The sequence below is a fragment of the Crinia signifera genome, chromosome 1 (genome assembly GCF_055691185.1).
Source record: "Crinia signifera chromosome 1, ASM5569118v1, whole genome shotgun sequence".
NCBI classification, from domain to species: Eukaryota; Metazoa; Chordata; class Amphibia; order Anura; family Myobatrachidae; genus Crinia; species Crinia signifera.
Genome location: NC_139217.1, coordinates 357,447,910 through 357,466,487, shown reverse-complemented (window position 1 = coordinate 357,466,487; position 18,578 = coordinate 357,447,910). Strand labels below are relative to the sequence as shown.

Here is an 18,578-nt window from a genome sequence, read left to right as displayed (position 1 = left end):
AGATAATTGGTTGTTATAGACAGTACTGGTCCGCAGCTTGATACATCAACCCTTAATGAGAAAAGCTATACATAACACTAGGCAGCAGGATGGGAAATGCTCAAACACCTCTATGCATTGTCTACAGAATGGCACAAGTGATGTAAAAGGGAAAGGGACATGGTGGACATGATGATGTTAGCACAGTGCTGACATCCAGAATAAGTTTTAAATGACAATCTGCTCCTGCGTCTGTGCGGAGAGATTTATTCTGGATTAAAGTGGGATGTACAGCTTTGCCTTAACAGCATCAAATGTTACACACCATCAGGGAAAGCAGATGCCGCCTCTTCCTCCCCAACACCCCTGAGTATTGATCCTGCTAAGTAAAGCTTTACAACAGGAGTCCACCATGTGACAAACTGACTGGTCACCTTCAGTACACGCGTCTGCTCCTTAAACTCCTCATCTTCATCTGAGTCAGCATCTGGCAGCTGGTAGATCCGTATTCCATGTTCGGCAATCTCATCCAGGACCTGTGATAATAGAGAAAGATATTATACAGAAAACAAACAGTGCGAGAGAATATTGTTCTAGATGAAGACAACAGTCATTCCCTACAGACAAGCAATCACTACAAGTCCTTAGTCTGACCAGCTCTTTCCTGTCCCTGGAAGACATATGCCACTACTGGCATCAGATCTTTGAAAGTTCTCACATGACGGAGGTTTTACTTTGGGAACAGTAGCCCTGCCAGGCTCTCAGCATGCAAAGGGAAATTCTGCCACTACTGTGCTCATGAGATTTGGGAAGATAATGAAACAGACTGTAAACCAGCATTTAGGTTTCAGATTTTGTTAAAACATCAAAAGAACTTGGGCGTAAAATTTTCCAAGTCGTAACAGTGTGTCTCCTGAGATGATCTCTTTTCCTTACTAGGAAGCCTTGCCAGAGTTTCTGAGTGAACTTGGTGTATGACTGAAATATATATTTAACAAATGGGGCTTACACACAAGGCGACACTGATGAGCGATCTGAGCAATGTAGTTTGATCTGCACAGCGATGTCTGCTGATTTAGGCCACGCACATGATCTGTCAAAAACTCTGCTCCATTAAAGAGCAGAAATACAGTACCCAATTGTACAAATCACACATGTATACACTGCAGGTCAAAGTTTTAGAACACCCAAATGTTTCCAGTTCCTACTGAAATGTATGCAATGCACAGAACAAATAAAGAATTGAAAGTGAAAAAAAAACATCACAGAATAATTTCTTAAAGGAATAAAGAGTTCATATTTTGATTCATTGGTCCATAAGACCATGATTCAGTCTTCAGTAGTCAACTGCTGTAGCTTCGTCCCAGACAATCTACTTGTTCATTGCTGCAGAACAGTTTTGATTTCTTTACCCATTGCTTGTTTCCTGGATAAAAAAAACTGTTTTTTCAGTTTCAGTTTTTGCAACCACAAATGTTTAGTTGACTCCTTCCGATTGTACAATTTCAGGTTATTCACTGAATTTAGGATTCTTAAATGTCATTGAAGAGCAGAAAATGGGAGTGTTCATACAATCCTGATTGGTATTTACAGAAACATTTACTTGTTTAAGTTAAAGTTTTCATATTGCTTCTACTGAAATTCACAAGTGACCAACATGCATCAATGTTATCCCTATAGATTGTAAGTTTGCGAGCAGGGCCCTCCTGCCTCTATGTCAGTTTATTACCCAGTTTGTTTTATCACGGTTTCCAATTGTAAAGTGGAACGGAATATGCTGTAAATAAACATTCTTACTTGGATATAAACTGCAGACCAATCACAAACAGAATCCTGCTTATTGCAGTGCCAAATGCCTACATAGTGCCACAGTCCAGCCTAGATTCCTGCAGCAGCCCTGATCATCATGCTGTGTACTTCTGGCATTCTTAGCATGATCACAGTATGACCCTGAGGCCAGGGCTGAGGGCCTGTTAGATGTCCTGCTGGCCTACACACTGTATTGTTTATCTCCTGCTGGTCAGAACACATTATCTGAAGTTACACACATATTGATGTATGTGCTGTTATGTAAAAAAACACAGCTCACTGCTGGCATGGTTATGAGTGTAAAGAGATCAGCAAAGGTCACTGATTACAGAAGTTCGAAAAAAGCTCTGTGGAATAAGAGTCTCGTATAATAAAGGCCTGAAGTTTAAAATGCAATTTCAATTTTGTCCTTTATTGATCTACTGGGCACAGTAACATTCAATTACTATACTACAGTACTTGTACTTGACAGAATGCTATTTGGACCATTGCTGAATATTGATTTACTTCTGTTCAGCTTATCAAAAGAACTGGGTTGCAATACTGAAATAAACACTGTGCAGGTAAAATGTTACTGATGGGAGAAAGGCACGGCACAGAACGACCTCACGGAGCACATTTTGTCCCCAGAACCAGAGCATACTCACACATAAGGATGTGAAACAAAATGCTTACGTAGCTGAAGGAGGACTGGTGTGATAACAAGTGTAACACTTCAAAGTTTTGCAGCATGTAACAAAGTCATCTACGTTGTAAAATACGCAAGCTGACTGTTTTCTAATTGCAGAATGATGATAGACAGTCTGTGTTCTAAGCTCCCCCACTAGTTGCAAGAATGCCACAGCACAGACGGGACTAGGAATAGCCTAACTCCATTACTATCAGAGCGGCTTGCAACTTTCTGGCAGCAAATGGGCAGACACAGGGATGTCTGTGAGTAAATCAGCAATGTTGGATTGTAATGTTGAGATTAACAGTTTAAATCAGCTCAGAGACACCGCATAAATACCCTATATTTAACTGCTTGGCTCCCAGCTTCCAGTGCAATAGGATTAAAGTGCAAAGTAGTTTTCTTAACCCCTAATTCACAACCGAACTAGAACATAAATGATGCACTGTAATGCACACTACAACCTCAAAAAAGAGAAAAACTGTGTTTCCCTCTTAAAAGAACCAATATCAAGAGCATATTGGACAATAAGAGATGAGACAATATTTCCAAATGAATAAAAAAATCAAGGTTTAAAAACCCCAGACACACACATGTACATTAATTAAAAGATATGATTAAAAGTGGTTTTAGAATTCCACAACAAATATCAAATTGATATCATGGACCATTTGTAGAATGCGCTGAGAATTTGTATGTATGATCTCTGCCATTGGCGTATATCCTTTTTATGAATTAGTTATTCTTCCCATGGCAGAAAAAGTAAGTTACTGTGATGTACAGAGTGTATGAAGTTTATTAGCCGTCACAAATACCCCCAGCCTGTTGAAACGAGTCTGTGTTGACGCAGTGTTACCCGTTTTAATTATTTGTATGAACCAAGGTTCTAAATGTGAACCTGTGCCTGGTTGGTCTTGACATTTCTGGAAGGGGCGACAACCCTGAGAGAGGGAGTTTGTACAACAGATAGATTGTCCCACAAATATCTGCAAGCAAGCATTTAATTTGTAGTGCATGGTACCCAATCTACAAAGTGTATATCCTGTATACTCATCCACTTCCTCCTAGTGAAAATATTTCTATCTGTACAAAAGGCAATACACTAGGATAATTTTTTGTCCCAAAAAGAACAATTGCATGTCTCTGGACATTTGCCTTTGACTTGTAGTCAAGAGGTTTTATTATTTTACCATTTGGTTGTTTAACTAAATAACCTCTTGGGCTGCATGTTCAGCAGTGGTTTTTAAGTCCTACCCCATGTCATGTGTTATAGGGTTCATTAGGCTTAACCAGCTTCTACTACCACATATGTAATTCTCAATTTGGCTTACTAGACCACATGCAAAAGCTAAGCATTGTTTTTTTTTTTAATCTACGTCAACTACTTTGCTTTAAAAAAATAAAATATATGTTATTATAATGTAAAACCAGTTCCAACTTGCTGAATTCCCAAGGAGCAGGGAAAAAGAATTGCCTTTGTTTTGTGCACGGAGTGCATCTGCCAAGCACAAATCACATGCAGCCCAACGTCTGGCAAACACAATATTCTGCTTTATGGTTTCCTTTCAGATCTGAGAAGAAAAAGTTTTGGGAAGCGGTGTTTAAGTGTGTTCATGAGATACCAAAATACTCAGGTAGCGATTTGCATCATGAATTTGTTTTCAGGAAGAATTTGAAAAAAGCGCCCACTTTCCACAAACTTTAAATTCTCTATTATACCTGTAAAAGTAGATCTCAACAAAACTACTACATTTAGGCAAAGCTGTGGTATTACGCTATTCATTAAAATGAATATAAAGTTTAAACTAACGGCCCCCATACACCTGAAAGATACTGCACCCATACAAATCGGGAGGGATTGTATGCACATCATGTGTACACAATCGTGCAATGTGCGGTCCCGTTGGTTGGAGGATTGGTCCTCTGATCATTTGGGATTTGGAGCCGATTGCATGTGCTTTTAAGCACGTGTAATATGTCATTTGACGTGTCAGACAGCAAGGAGGAAGTGCTCTGCTGTCTTCGTCACGTGACCGGCATGGAAGCAGGAAGGGGAGGAGTTCACCACTGCTGCTGTCGGGTGCTGTGCCGGACGTTCCAGGATGACGGAGAATACTGGAGGTATGTAAATGTGTCTGCTTCAGGACATCAGCAGCCCTCCACGTTCACCCTGCTCTCTTTTACAAATCACATGGAATGGGAACCGGGGCTGCTCTGCCCGTGCTCCGTCTCTGCTGTACATTGCCAGGGAGGGGGGTGGATGAGGGACTGGTGAGGTTCATAAACCCCCTAGTTGGTCAGCCCCCTATTTAAATGAAGCTTCAATCAATACAATCATGCAGCAGATGGATTGTATGACGGATTGTGAGTACATTGTGTGTCTAAAAGCCACCAAGGACTGCCGGGAAGTTGAAGGTAAAGTTGGACGCAATCATGATTGGAAGCAGGTCTTTTTGATGTATGGCCACTTAGGCTTTGTAATAAGCTTGCACACACAGTCTGGTACTCACTCTCCTCTTGAGCCTCTCTCTTTCCTTCAGGGTCAAGGTGTCTGCTTTAGCAATGACAGGCACTATGTTCACCTTTCCATGAAGTGCTTTCATGAACTCTACGTCCAAGGGTTTTAATCTAAGAAGAAAAAAAACAAAAAAAATTAGAAACTTTAAAATAAAGGACATTTTTACAAAACTGACATAAGGTATATCACTTCGGTATCAAAATCACAGAAATGTCACCTACCCTGGAAGCCATTGAGACATTTGGAAAAAAAATATATACTTTATTGACAAAGGCATTAAATCTGCTCAAGTCTTGGTCATATATACTCCCAGGTGGTGCGAGACCTATGGGTAGGGGTAAGCTCCTATGTGCAATGCTCACTCTGGAACTGGGCTCAGTGACAACTACTGGTCACAGTGTTCCTGTTGCTAGGACATGGTGTTGATGCTGCTAGAACTATTGTTTCACTTTAGCAATTAAATCATTGCTGTTTCCCAGCAAGAGGCAGAGTTCTTGTTAGTATGCATTCCCAACACCTGTATTCATGCTGCATATGATTTTTGAGCACGATCATTTGTTCTTTCTACATATTAAAAATTTATACAGTGTTAATGTTGTGACAGAGTTATGTGTCAGTCAGGATGACTTTTCACTGTACAATTAAGTTTGCATGTCAGTATTAACAATAGACGATTACATTTTGTCAGCTCAAGGAGATCATGACTGAAATTAGCAAATCAAAATATTACAGTCTGGTTGGCCAATTTGGTTTTCAACTGTACCGGTCAAACAGAATGCGCACCTGTAACTAAAGTGGGGCATTTTCAAAATCCATACAGATCGTTTATGGGACAGAAATATCCAAGTGTTTGGTTGAAGTCAATATTGGCACATCTTATTTCTCATTTAGGTGACTGCAATGCCCAAATGTTTTTCTATGAGTGGTCCAATTTCTAAACCACCTAGACCGACAGGTTTGTGCAAAATAAGCAAAGATTTGGTAAGTTAGCATGACATGCTAATCAAGGCATGGTAGTTGGGGTTTTCAACCAACCAAAGTCAGCAGATGGTTACAAATTTAAAGTAATATCTGTTGGAGTAGAAAATAAAAAAACTCTAATGGCAGTTTATGGCCATGTATTTTTTTACAATGCAACACGACAGAACTAATAAAGGCCATTGGTACTGAATGAAGCATGGAAAGAGACAAATATTTTCCCTTAATATAGATACTGAACTTCTAAATCAAATAAAATTTCTCAAATACCCCTTTCACATCGCACCTAATTACCGGGTACAAACCAGCATTTTGCCGGTTCGACTCAGTAATTAGTGCAATGTAAAAGGGGATACAGCTAACCGGAAGCTACACCGGGTAAAAAGGCAGAGTTCTTACCGGTTCGTTGCTGTGTCATGTGAATGGGTTAAATGGGTCAAGTGACCCGTTTCCCGTTCATACTATGGAGGAGGCAGCGCTTGGAGCAGCACCAGCTCTAAGCGCTGCCTCCTCCCTTGTCACCGATGACGCGTCAACGCTCCCCCACATGATGTCAGCTGGCAATTATGCTTCAGAATGCATAGGTTGCTAGAGTTCCCATAATACTAAATATCTCTTATTATTACAAATCCCTCACGACTGTTACAGTAGCACATTTACCTCCAAAACATTTAAGTGCGCCTTGAAGTGTGTAATATCTCCTAATATAGAATCATCTCTCAATTCTTAGAGCAGACCATCTAATTCTGAAATATGAGTTTTTTTTAATGGATGAAGGTGTTAAGACCTAGGGATGATAGCAACAAAGTTATTTTACATGTTGGTAGTCTAGTTAGAAATATGTTGTGGATATATCTAGTTACAGATATGTAACAAAATTCCATCATCGGGATGTAGTCAGGATCTCGACAGTCAGTATACCAACAGTGATACCTCAACGGTAAGTACTGGTGTTAGGGCCAGGAATATGGTAATATACTAAAATAATTCATTAGGATGTGAATGCCGGGATTTATAACCAACCTTTTTCATCTACTTGTCTCTTCAATTGTTACATTAAATCACACTTGTCAGGCTTCTTACCCTGTATATTGATACAGGTTATTTTACCTACTAATTCTCACACTCAACTTTTTATTTCTTGTGCTATAGCGTTTGGCACCAATGTAATCCTGAAAATCAAATAAATGAAGCATGGTGGATGTCCTCATATCATAAACAGTTCAGATAGGTAAGAGTTAGGCTGGGCCTGGTGAGTGCTCAGTACCTTACCCGTGTCCAAATGGGGAAATAAAATAGAAGCAGCAGTGCACACGGTTATCAATGATGTGCCGCCTGTTCAGACCACTCTCGTCATGAAGGTAGCGCTCAAATTGGTTATCTATGTAGTGAATTATGGTTTTAAAACTGAGGAAAGAAAAAACAGATCAGTTTTAAAGTTATACTATAACGTAAATAGCCTCTAGCAATGAGATCATCGACTGCTTCTACATTTAAAATGTTATACTGAACAGGTACATTAAATCTTTAACACCACATTCAAAAAAGTAATTAACATTTCAAGTCTCTCTTGTGCCAATCTCGGTGCTGGTAAAGTGAAGTAACATATCCATTATATGCAATGAAAAGTTCAAAGCAATATCAGGCAAGGAGAAACAGCTGTGTTAACAGATGCTCATCCTCCTCCCGCAACAATATCACAAACATTAAATCCCAGGAAATGAGACAGCTCAAAATTACCAGGTCTTCCTGAAGGCAACCCACACGTTGTATTGTATACATGGGGCCCAGTCAAATAAAGCCAAAGGAATATCACAAAGTGATCCTGAGGAACAAACTGGTAGACATTTATATAGTTGCTGCTTTGTAAAACAATAGAGTAATTAGGATATAGGGCAGTATTCAGGGTCCGTCGTTAGGACGTCCAGTTCTGCCTGTTCTAGCTTTTACATCAGCTAGACAGGCGGATTGGATTTCCCCTTTTCACCAATTACTGTATTCAGTGTGAATACAGGGCGGAACGCCTCCTGGCGTTAAAACACCTAGGAGGCGAAAGGGGGCATGTCCAATTCGCCTGTAGTCCAGTAACTCCCCTGCTTCTATCCACTGCAGGGAAGTTAGCTGGACACCCCCGCACTCACTTCATACTGGCTGGCCAGCCCGGCGCCTGTGTACCCCGTCCTTCCCTCTCTCCTAGCAAGGCTGTCCCCTGTGTGCCTCTAGCTCCCACTCGCTTCCTGCACCATCCGCCCGCTGCCCGGCCGTCGGGGGATTGTTACAGCCAGCCTTGAAGGAGTCTCCTGGGAGCCGTGCTGCCCTGGAATGTCACTGCGCTGTCCCCATGCCTGCCAGCCCCCCTCGCCCTGCATACCTGCGTGTACTGCCGGTCCCCGCTCCAGAGCTGCCGGGATAGCTGTCCTGCCAGCCGCCCGCTCTCCGCCAGCCCCCCGCCCTGCATACCTGCGTGTGCTCGCCGGTCCCCGCTCCAGAGCTGCCAGGATAGCGGCACTGACAGCTGCATAAGTAATGAGCGCCCATTGTGCGCACACTGACAGCCCGCTGCCCGGCCGCCAGAGGATTGTTACAGCCAGCTTTGAAGGAGTCCACCGGGGCTGTCAGTGTGCGCACAATCAGCGCTCATTACTTATGCAGCTGTCAGTGCCGCTATCCTGGCAGCGCTGGAGCGGGGACTGGCAAGCACACAGGGTGGGGGGCTGGCGGAGAGCGGGCGGCTGGCAGGACAGCACTGTGACATTCCAGCGCCGGAGGATTGTTACAGCCAGCTTTGAAGGAGTCCACCGGGGCTGTCAGTGTGCGCACAATCAGCGCTCATTACTTATGCAGCTGTCAGTGCCGCTATCCTGGCAGCTCTGGAGCGGGGACCGGCAAGCACACGACGCAGGTATGCAGGGGGATGGCTGGCGGAGAGCGGGCAGCTGGCAGGACAGCGCTGTGATATTCCAGGGCAGTACGCAGGGGGACGGCTACCAGTGGACTCCTTCAAAGCTGGCTGTGACAATCCTCCGGCGGCCGGGCAGCGGGCTGTCAGTGTGCGCACAATGAGCGCTCATTACTTATGCAGCTGTCAGTGCTGCTATCCCTGTGCTCACCTGCACCCCCTGCTAGCCACCCACACCCCCTGCTGCCACCTGTGCCCCCTGCTGACCACCTTCTGCACTCCTGCCCCCTCCTTCACCCCCACCTGCTGTCTTGCTGCACCCCCCTGCAACCCCCCCTGCTGCCCACCTGCACCCTCTGCTGCCACCTGCAGCCACATGTGCCCACCTGCGCCCCCTGCTACCCACCTACACCCCCTGCTGCCTCCTGTGCTTACCTGCACTCCCTGATGCCCACCTTCTGCCCTCCTGCACCCTCCTTCAATCCCCATGCTGCCTTGCTGCACTAACCCCTGCTGGCCACCTGCACCCACATTTGGTCGACATTGGGGAAGGTCGACATTGGGGAAGGTCGACATCGGGGAAGGTTGACGACAAGGGGATCGCCGACATGACTGAAGGTCGAGAGGGTTATTAGGTCGGCATGTCCAATTCGCCTGTAGTCCAGTAACTCCCCTGCTTCTATCCACTGCAGGGAAGTTAGCTGGACACCCCCGCACTCACTTCATACTGGCGTTGCCAGCCCTGCGCCTGTGTACCCCGTCCTTCCCTCTCTCCTAGCAAGGCTGTCCCCTGTGTGCCTCTAGCTCCCACTCGCTTCCTGCACCATCCGCCCGCTGCCCGGCCGTCTAGGGATTGTTACAGCCAGCCTTGAAGGAGTCTCCTGGGAGCCGTGCTGCCCTGGAATGTCACTGCGCTGTCCCCATGCCTGCCAGCCCCCCTCGCCCTGCATACCTGCGTGTACTGCCGGTCCCCGCTCCAGAGCTGCCGGGATAGCTGTCCTGCCAGCCGCCCGCTCTCCGCCAGCCCCCCGCCCTGCATACCTGCGTGTGCTCGTCGGTCCCCGCTCCAGAGCTGCCAGGATAGCGGCACTGACAGCTGCATAAGTAATGAGCGCCCATTGTGCGCACACTGACAGCCCGCTGCCCGGCCGCCAGAGGATTGTTACAGCCAGCTTTGAAGGAGTCCACCGGGGCTGTCAGTGTGCGCACAATCAGCGCTCATTACTTATGCAGCTGTCAGTGCCGCTATCCTGGCAGCGCTGGAGCGGGGACCGGCAAGCACACTGGGTGGGGGGCTGGCGGAGAGCAGGCGGCTGGCAGGACAGCACTGTGACATTCCAGCGCCGGAGGATTGTTACAGCCAGCTTTGAAGGAGTCCACCGGGGCTGTCAGTGTGCGCACAATCAGCGCTCATTACTTATGCAGCTGTCAGTGCCGCTATCCTGGAAGCTCTGGAGCGGGGACCGGCAAGCACACGACGCAGGTATGCAGGGGGACGGCTGGCGGAGAGCGGGCAGCTGGCAGGACAGCGCTGTGATATTCCAGGGCAGTACGCAGGGGGACGGCTACCAGTGGACTCCTTCAAAGCTGGCTGTGACAATCCTCCGGCGGCCGGGCAGCGGGCTGTCAGTGTGCGCACAATGAGCGCTCATTACTTATGCAGCTGTCAGTGCCGCTATCCCTGTGCTCACCTGCACCCCCTGCTAGCCACCTACACCCCCTGCTGCCACCTGTGCCCACCTGCACCCCCTGCTGACCACCTTCTGCACTCCTGCCCCCTCCTTCACCCCCACCTGCTGTCTTGCTGCACCCCCCTGCTGCCCACCTGCACCCTCTGCTGCCACCTGCAGCCACATGTGCCCACCTGCGCCCCCTGCTACCCACCTACACCCCCTGCTGCCTCCTGTGCTTACCTGCACCCCCTGATGCCCACCTTCTGCCCTCCTGCACCCTCCTTCAATCCCCATGCTGCCTTGCTGCACTAACCCCTGCTGGCCACCTGCACCCACATTTGGTCGACATTGGGGAAGGTCGACATTGGGGAAGGTCGACATCGGGGAAGGTCGACATCGGGGAAGGTTGACGACATGACTGAAGGTCGAGAGGGTTATTAGGTCGACATGGGGATGGTCAATGTGGTCATTAGGTCGACATGTTCATTAGGTCGACATAGGGAAGGCCAACTGGGTTATTAGATTGACATGGTCATTAGGTCGACATGGGGAAGGTCGACATGGCTGAAGGTCCACAGGGTTATTAGGTCGACAAGGGGAAGGTCGACAGTCTCAAAATGGGAGTTAGGGATAACAGAACCATGGGTAAAAACTGTATCATATTGGTACAACACTGCATGCTGGGAAAGACTGCATGCTGGGAAAGACAATGCAACATGGGTAGAGTAAAAAATAATAATGATAAAAATCAAAATATATTCATATGGGCAATAATAAATATACAAAATATATTTAAAAACCAAATGAAAATAAATTACATCGATTCATGTCAAAAACGACATAAATAAAATAATATTTAAGGTTTTGCACAGCGGTCCCGACAGAAGAAATTGTCTAGTTCACTTTGTCTAAAGCCTGCCTGAAAACTGTAGAATCCATTTAGACAATCACACACTGAATAGGCTACATCAGATTAACATGACAGAGTTTAGACAAAGTGAAAAAAAAAGTCTAAATTACTCATTTAGACAGGCGAGGCAAACGAAAAGAGTTGACAGGTGAAATGCTTTAGGCTGTCTAGAAAAAATGATAGTGAATACTACAATTCATCTAGACTTTTTTTCCAGGCGTAAAATATGCTGTTTTAGACAGAATGGACCTAACGACCAACAGTGAATACACCCCATAGTGTGCATAGACCACAGGTGCAGCATGAAAAAAAACTGTGCAACTAGAATGACAATCCAATAGCATTCAACAAACAATATTAATAACATATAATGCGCAACTTTTTCCAAGCGCTCCTGAGAGGACCACGTCACTTGGAAAAAGCTAGGCATTGTAGGTTTTCAATATAGTTGCTGCTTTATCAAAACTCAGGTTGGGGAAAGTGAAGCAAAACCATCTAGGTTTCACTGTAAGAAAAATATGTACAAAATTATAAATAAGACAGTATTTACAACTATGGCAGTATTTAATGCTTAACATGGGTACCAGGTCATGTGACACGGGAGGAGATCATCCCCTCCCGGCGCTAATTCACGTGACCCGGAGGTACGCCGGCTCACGTAACCAGGAAATAAAAAGAACATAGATAGATCAGTATCAATAGAAATGACTCTCACGAGCCCGGCCACGTGATCTAACCTAAGAGCATCTCTATCCGGTCACGTGACACAGAAGTCCGTTCACGTGACCAGTGATTATTCAAGCCTCATCTTCGTTTTACTACTTTCATTGTGAATACATCACAATGGGGGTTATTCTAGTTCATTCTTTCTGACAAAATCCTTCTTAGATGGACAAAACCATGTGCACTGCGGGTGGGGCAGATGTAACTTGTGCAGAGAGAATTAGATTTGGGTGGGGTTTTTCTTCAAAGTGAGATCTATATTGCAGTGTAAAATAAAGCAGTCAGTATTTTCCCTGCACAGAAACAAAATAACTCACCCAAATCTAATTCTATCTGCACATGTTACATCTGCCCCCCCCTGCAGTGCACATGGTTTTGTCCATCTAAGAAGGATTTTGTCAGAAAGAATGAACTAGAATAAACCCCAATGAGAGAAACCAAGCCTCGGTTTAAGCCCAGTCACATGATAAATCCTTACCAATAAAATATAGTCATGAAATGACTATCAAAAATACTGAGTTTGTTTTATTATTTTCCTTTATTGATTAAAGAATTTTATATCTGTTTATAAGTTTATATATATGATTATATTTCTGCCTCCTCCTCATCAAAATATACAACTGTTTTAAAGTTTTTTATACGATTGGATTGACTAATGATTTGCAGGTGTAACTAATTCACAGCATACAGGGCCGGATTAACAATGGGGCTGATGGAGCTACAGCTCCAGGCCCATTCTCCAAATAGGCCCATTCTGTAGCTGAGGGCCAGAGCTTTCCAACGAGCCCAGCCCCGTGTTGGTAGCCCCCCGGGAACCCGAGATACCGACAGGCAAACCTGGAACGTTTTCCCCATAGGATAACATGGGACCCGCTAATTCCGACCTCCACCCGGTTCCAACGGCTGCCAGTTCCCCCTCCGGCATCACAGAAGCTCGAGGTTGATCTCAGTCGAACCCAAATCGCTGGGCCTTCAATCTGATACCTGGTCCATATGGGTTTATTGGTTCTAGAGATATTGCGGGTAAACCAATTTTTTTTCATTTCTGAAATGTAATTTCATGGCTGTTCATGTTGTTTGACAGATTTCTCTGGAACCAAATGGCCCAGTTTCACGGGACCAAAATCATTTGAAGCCTACATGTAAATCGGTCAGTTGGTTCTGAAGATGTAGCTGGTTGTTTAAAGGGGGACGGGGGTTGTTTTCTCTCCCCCTCACACAAAAAAATGCAGGGACTAGGCTGGTGTAAAACGGTCCAGTCCGGGAATGTCCCTGCATGATCTTGGGGCCATATTCCTGGGTAAATCCCTGCATTTTCTGGTGTGAAAGGGGTATTATTACAAATAGCCGGGACATGCAGTGCTCTGAATACAGCCAGGCAGCCCCCTGCTCTCTGCCCAGCTGTCAATGGCTGTCATTTCTGCCCGGCGGCGGCTATCCCCCAGTTACCGCAAGCATGTATTCCCCCTTGGCAATGAACATGTAATCCCACATGGCAATGAGCATGGAACCCCTGGCAATAAGCATGGAACCCCTGGCAATGAACATGTTAGTAAGCAACACTTAAGTAGCATCATTTTTCATAGGCATTATGGTGTTTGGCATAATACATAATGGAGAATATGGTGTTTGGCTTAACATGTAATGGGCATTATGGTGTAAATTTTTAATGCGCGCCTTCAGCGCGCAATGGCCCTATTTATGAAGCATATTGTGCATTATTGCTCCATCTGTTTGGTATAATAATGTGTATTTTGCCTTAATCTGTGTGGCATAACGTGAATTTTGACTCAATCTGTGTGCCATAGTGTGAATTTTGGCTCATCCCATGTGGCACAATGTGTAAGAGGCAAGTACAGTATAAGGGGGTTACTATTGTGTTGCATGATTTGTATAAGTGGTATATGGTGTGGTAAATTTAGGTAAGTAAGTAAGTAAGTAAAATTTATATAGCGCACTTTCTCCAGCAGGACTCAAGGCGCTTACAGACATTAAAAAAAAAAAAAAAAACAATGCACATAATACAGAGGATGTTGGAGGTACAGTTAACAGACATGTCACAGACAAAAGCCCCTGAGCACACAGTAAGCATAATGCAGGAGTGGTGCAGCATTTTGGATAATAACTTCCATGGGTTGTGTACTCCACCCTGACAAGGTACCAAGTGCGGCAGCCATTTTAGGCGCTCTGCGTAGGATTACCCAGGGTGAAATAGATTACCCCTAAAAGAAACTACCCAAAATGGATGATTTCAATGTATACTCAGGTCCATGTATTTTTCATCCCATTCACAAGTGCACCAGATGAGGCAGCCATGGAGGGCGCACTACGAAGGTTACACTGTAAGGGGCGAGCCATACAAGGACCCAATGCATACATTGGAAAGCAAATACTTCTGTAGTAGTATGATAAACCCTGCACAGAAACATCCACGTGATCCACATCCTGTCCGCGGAGATACCATCTGAGGCAACCAGCTTGGTGCACTGCATAGGTCAGCGCTGGCAGGGTGTGCAATCCGTGGAGGTACACAAAACAGGAAAAAGCACATGGTGGGGTTGATGTGTGCTGCAGGAGAGGAGGGGGGGGGGGGGGAGAGAAAAGACATGAACACACATTTGCAGGGGATTGTCACCTTTACAAGGGATTGATGGGTGAAGTGTTGGTACATAGGCTGGCCCTGCTGCTTCCCCTCACAGCTCCATGCTCACCATGAGGGGTAGGGCTGGGGGTAGTCCAGGTGTTCTCAGCCGTAGGGGTGGTGGGCCTGGTCCACTCATGGCAAAGGTGAGTTGAGGCCACATGATATTCCTGAGTTTTTGGGGTATAATGCAGTCCTTAAGCAGTAATGATGGTTTGTTCTTTGCCTTCTGGTTTCCTTCGGGTTAACGCGGGTATAACGCTGCTATTAATTTTAAGATGACCCTTTATAACTAGACCCTTCAGATACTAGACCCCTAACGTCCTAAAGGACTGACGTCCCAAACTATACTCAATATATAAGCCTAAAACAAACATATGTCCATCCTGAATTAGCTGCCCCTCCCAATACACCTCCCCCACCAGCAAAAGGTGCTAATCAGACCAAACCAATGTAAGAGCAGTAGCACTATCCCAATATTTCTAAGTTCTTCACATAGCACAGATAAAACCACAATAGCAGCTTTTACAGATTTAAAGCGATGTTCTGCAGTAGAAATCTGAAATAGGTTTACCCCGTTTAAATCAGTGCAAACAGCTGCGATGTTCTGCAGTAGAAATCTGAAATAGGTTTACCCCGTTTAAATCAGTGCAAACAGCTGCGATGTTCTGCAGTAGAAATCTGAAATAGGTTTACCCCGTTTAAATCAGTGCAAACAGCTGCGATGTTCTGCAGTAGAAATCTGAAATAGGTTTACCCCGTTTAAATCAGTGCAAACAGCTGCGATGTTCTGCAGTAGAAATCTGAAATAGGTTTACCCCGTTTAAATCAGTGCAAACAGCTGCGATGTTCTGCAGTAGAAATCTGAAATAGGTTTACCTGTTGATGGAATATAGAGAGGAGTCAATTCACAATCGATATCCAAGGAAGTTATAAATAATATAACGCGGGTATAACGCTGCTATTAATTTTAAGATGACCCTTTATAACTAGACCCTTCAGATATAAAAGGTGCTGAAATGTTGTCTACCAAGTTTCGGCTTTCAGCATTTTTTTTATGACTGGAGTGCTGCCTCGCCCTGCAAGTATCTTAGAACATCGGTATCCTGCATGTGCACCTTTGGAGGGCACCCGCCAATATATCTCCCTGCATTTTTCTTATGCCAGCCCCCTGCTTTTTCCAGGCATATATAATTAGTTGAAAGTATTTACACAAATACAGACACACCCATGAGCAGACCACCGAAACAGAACACTGGTCACGCCCCCCACATTATTAGGTGCTGGCCGCAACCCCTATTATTGTGCATAATAGGCCATTGATAATTTTCAGCTCCAGGCCCATTTAGACCTTAATCTGGCTCTGACAGCATACCTAGAGGTATAAATATCAGGCCAAAGGCCAGTCTTTCCCATTTTTACCTTTGATAAAGCTCACAGAGCGAAACGCATTAGTTGGACTACAAGTTCCAGCAGCACTCTGACCTCCCTATACTCTGCCCGAACCAACCTGGACGGACCGAAAATTCTTTACATCTACCATTAGTGGCACACTCCACGCCTTTCTTTGGATTTACAAAGGGACTTTTTGGACTCCAAGTCATACCTACCTCAAGGAAAATTTCCACTTGGCCAAAGATCCCCAACTTTGAAATAATCCAACAGGTGGATGGTAAATATACCCACCTTGGTAATACACAGCAGGTCCATATATATCCAGGTATCATAGGAACGGACAGTGAGGACAGATCTAGCCACCATCTTTTTTATAATTGTGATGTTGTATTGTATTTTACATATTATTTCTTACTATTTTAAGTGATTTTTTTAATATGAATTACCTCTAACGATTATGGTATAATAAATCATCATTATATATATCTTACCTATGGCAATAATTTGTGAAGTCTATCCAACGATACATAGTTAAATAAATTTTTAGCGCTGCTTATTTTTCATACACTTTTTTTCTGTTTAAATAATATCAAAGCCTAATATCTTTGTATTGTTAGGGGTAACTTTACTATGATGGGTGTTCTATTGCAGATGGGATGTTGCTCATAGCAGCCAATCACATTCTACTTATTTATTTAGCACAATTTAAACGATAATAGATAGAATCTAATTGGCTGCTATGGGCAACATCCCATCTTCAATTGAACTCCCTTTCTAAACCAAAAGAAAAACATCTTTCTACACTACCTGAAGATGATTCAGCAGATTTTTTTTCTTTTTAAAGATGTCACGTTGGTGTCTGTAGTCACAACATAAAAAACCAGAGTGGTTGAAAAAATAAAAATATAAAAAAACATTTGATTTAAACCAGCCAACCCTTCATGTATGTTACACACTGAACAATAAATGGTGTCAACCTGAAAGGATTGGAGAGATTATTGGTCAGTTCATGCTTAATTCATGTTCACCCTTTTGGTTGGAACTCACAGAAGGTCTGACATCTGCCTGTGATGCAAAGCCTTGTAAGAACCTCATAAGAACACTTTTACTGCACTTCCTATAGAGATCCACTAATCATTACACGTAGCCTAATCTCTGTACTCCCTGGCAATCTTGATAGAACAATACCTACAGAAAATGTCTATTTATGCTGAGCTGAGTAATGGTACACTGTAACATACTACAGGCAGATATCAAACCATCCAACAGTTCATAACCTTTGACAATACAATAAATGCCAGTTGATTCTTCTGGGTCAGTGCACACAGTCACCCTGCCGGCCTGCAGCTCTGCCACTTCCTCTTATTGAGATGGCTTTTAAAGTATGAAGGAAGTTAAAAAATAAACTGGAAAGCCCTTGGTTTACTGAGCTGTATATGTCAGTGAATAATACAGTTGGTTAATTTTATGACAACCAAAAATAACTAACCTAAATGGACTGATGATTGAGAAAGAGCTTTATCTTCCGGACAGAAAAGCTTGATGGGATTTAACAAGAGTTCTGTAGTTTTCTGAGTTTTCTTGACTACTCTTCTGATTTCAGCTTTTTGAAGTAATTGTGGTTTCCTGGGGCATTTAGCAGTATAACAGGATATGCCCTCAGTAAGCAGGTGCTTCCCATACCATGACACAATAGCTCAGAACATTAGCAAACCATGAAAACATGTAGCAGGAAGTGAAATCACTCTTCTTCCTCCTGTTATTCCATTTTATCCTTAACTATTTTTTTTTTCTTATGTAAAAGTATTTGTATGAAATAATTTTAACTGTCACAAGAAATCATAATATTTATTTTGGAAAAGTAAAGACATTGTGTACACACACACACACACACTCTGTACAGTCATTCCACTATAGCCAATCGCACAGAGGATAAACTGGGGGAGCTCACAAATGGCAGCCATACTAGATCCGGTTTCTGCCTATGCAATTTCCGCAGCATAAGGAATATGGCAGCGCGGAGGTGATGGCTTGATGAGAGGCAGGTGCTCCCCTAATGAAAGGGGTTTTAAAAAGGGAAGAGGGGGTTTAGCCAGCCATGAATGACCCAATGCAATCTTAAAAAAATGCATTAAGCATAACTCACTTCTTGTCTTCTCCCATTGGACAGCCTTCTGAATACAAGTGGACATGCTGTTTGGCAGGAACCAGTACTAATGCCCTGCCATTATCCCTTTTTACTAACTATGAGGAAGGCAGAATGATGACCTACCTATGTGTTGCTGTATGTCTTGTGGCAGTTGATGCATGCTTTTTTAAAAGTATTTAAAAAGTGCATTGTGTGATTAAAATCTTCAGTTTACTTAAGGTTCTGCACTAGTAT

At 44.1% G+C, this 18,578-nt stretch overlaps 1 protein-coding gene across 1 annotated transcript in view; it reads right to left on the bottom strand.

The window, feature by feature from the left end:
• Positions 1-18,578, bottom strand: part of LOC146009203 (septin-2A) — a 97,444-nt gene that overhangs the window by 54,877 nt on the left and 23,989 nt on the right. The window contains exons 6-8 of the mRNA XM_083149335.1: positions 7,227-7,361; positions 4,969-5,086; positions 414-515 (exon numbers count right to left, since the gene is read on the bottom strand). Of these exons, the coding sequence (XP_083005461.1) occupies positions 414-515; positions 4,969-5,086; positions 7,227-7,361 (355 nt within the window). The remainder of the gene's footprint in view (positions 1-413; positions 516-4,968; positions 5,087-7,226; positions 7,362-18,578) is intronic.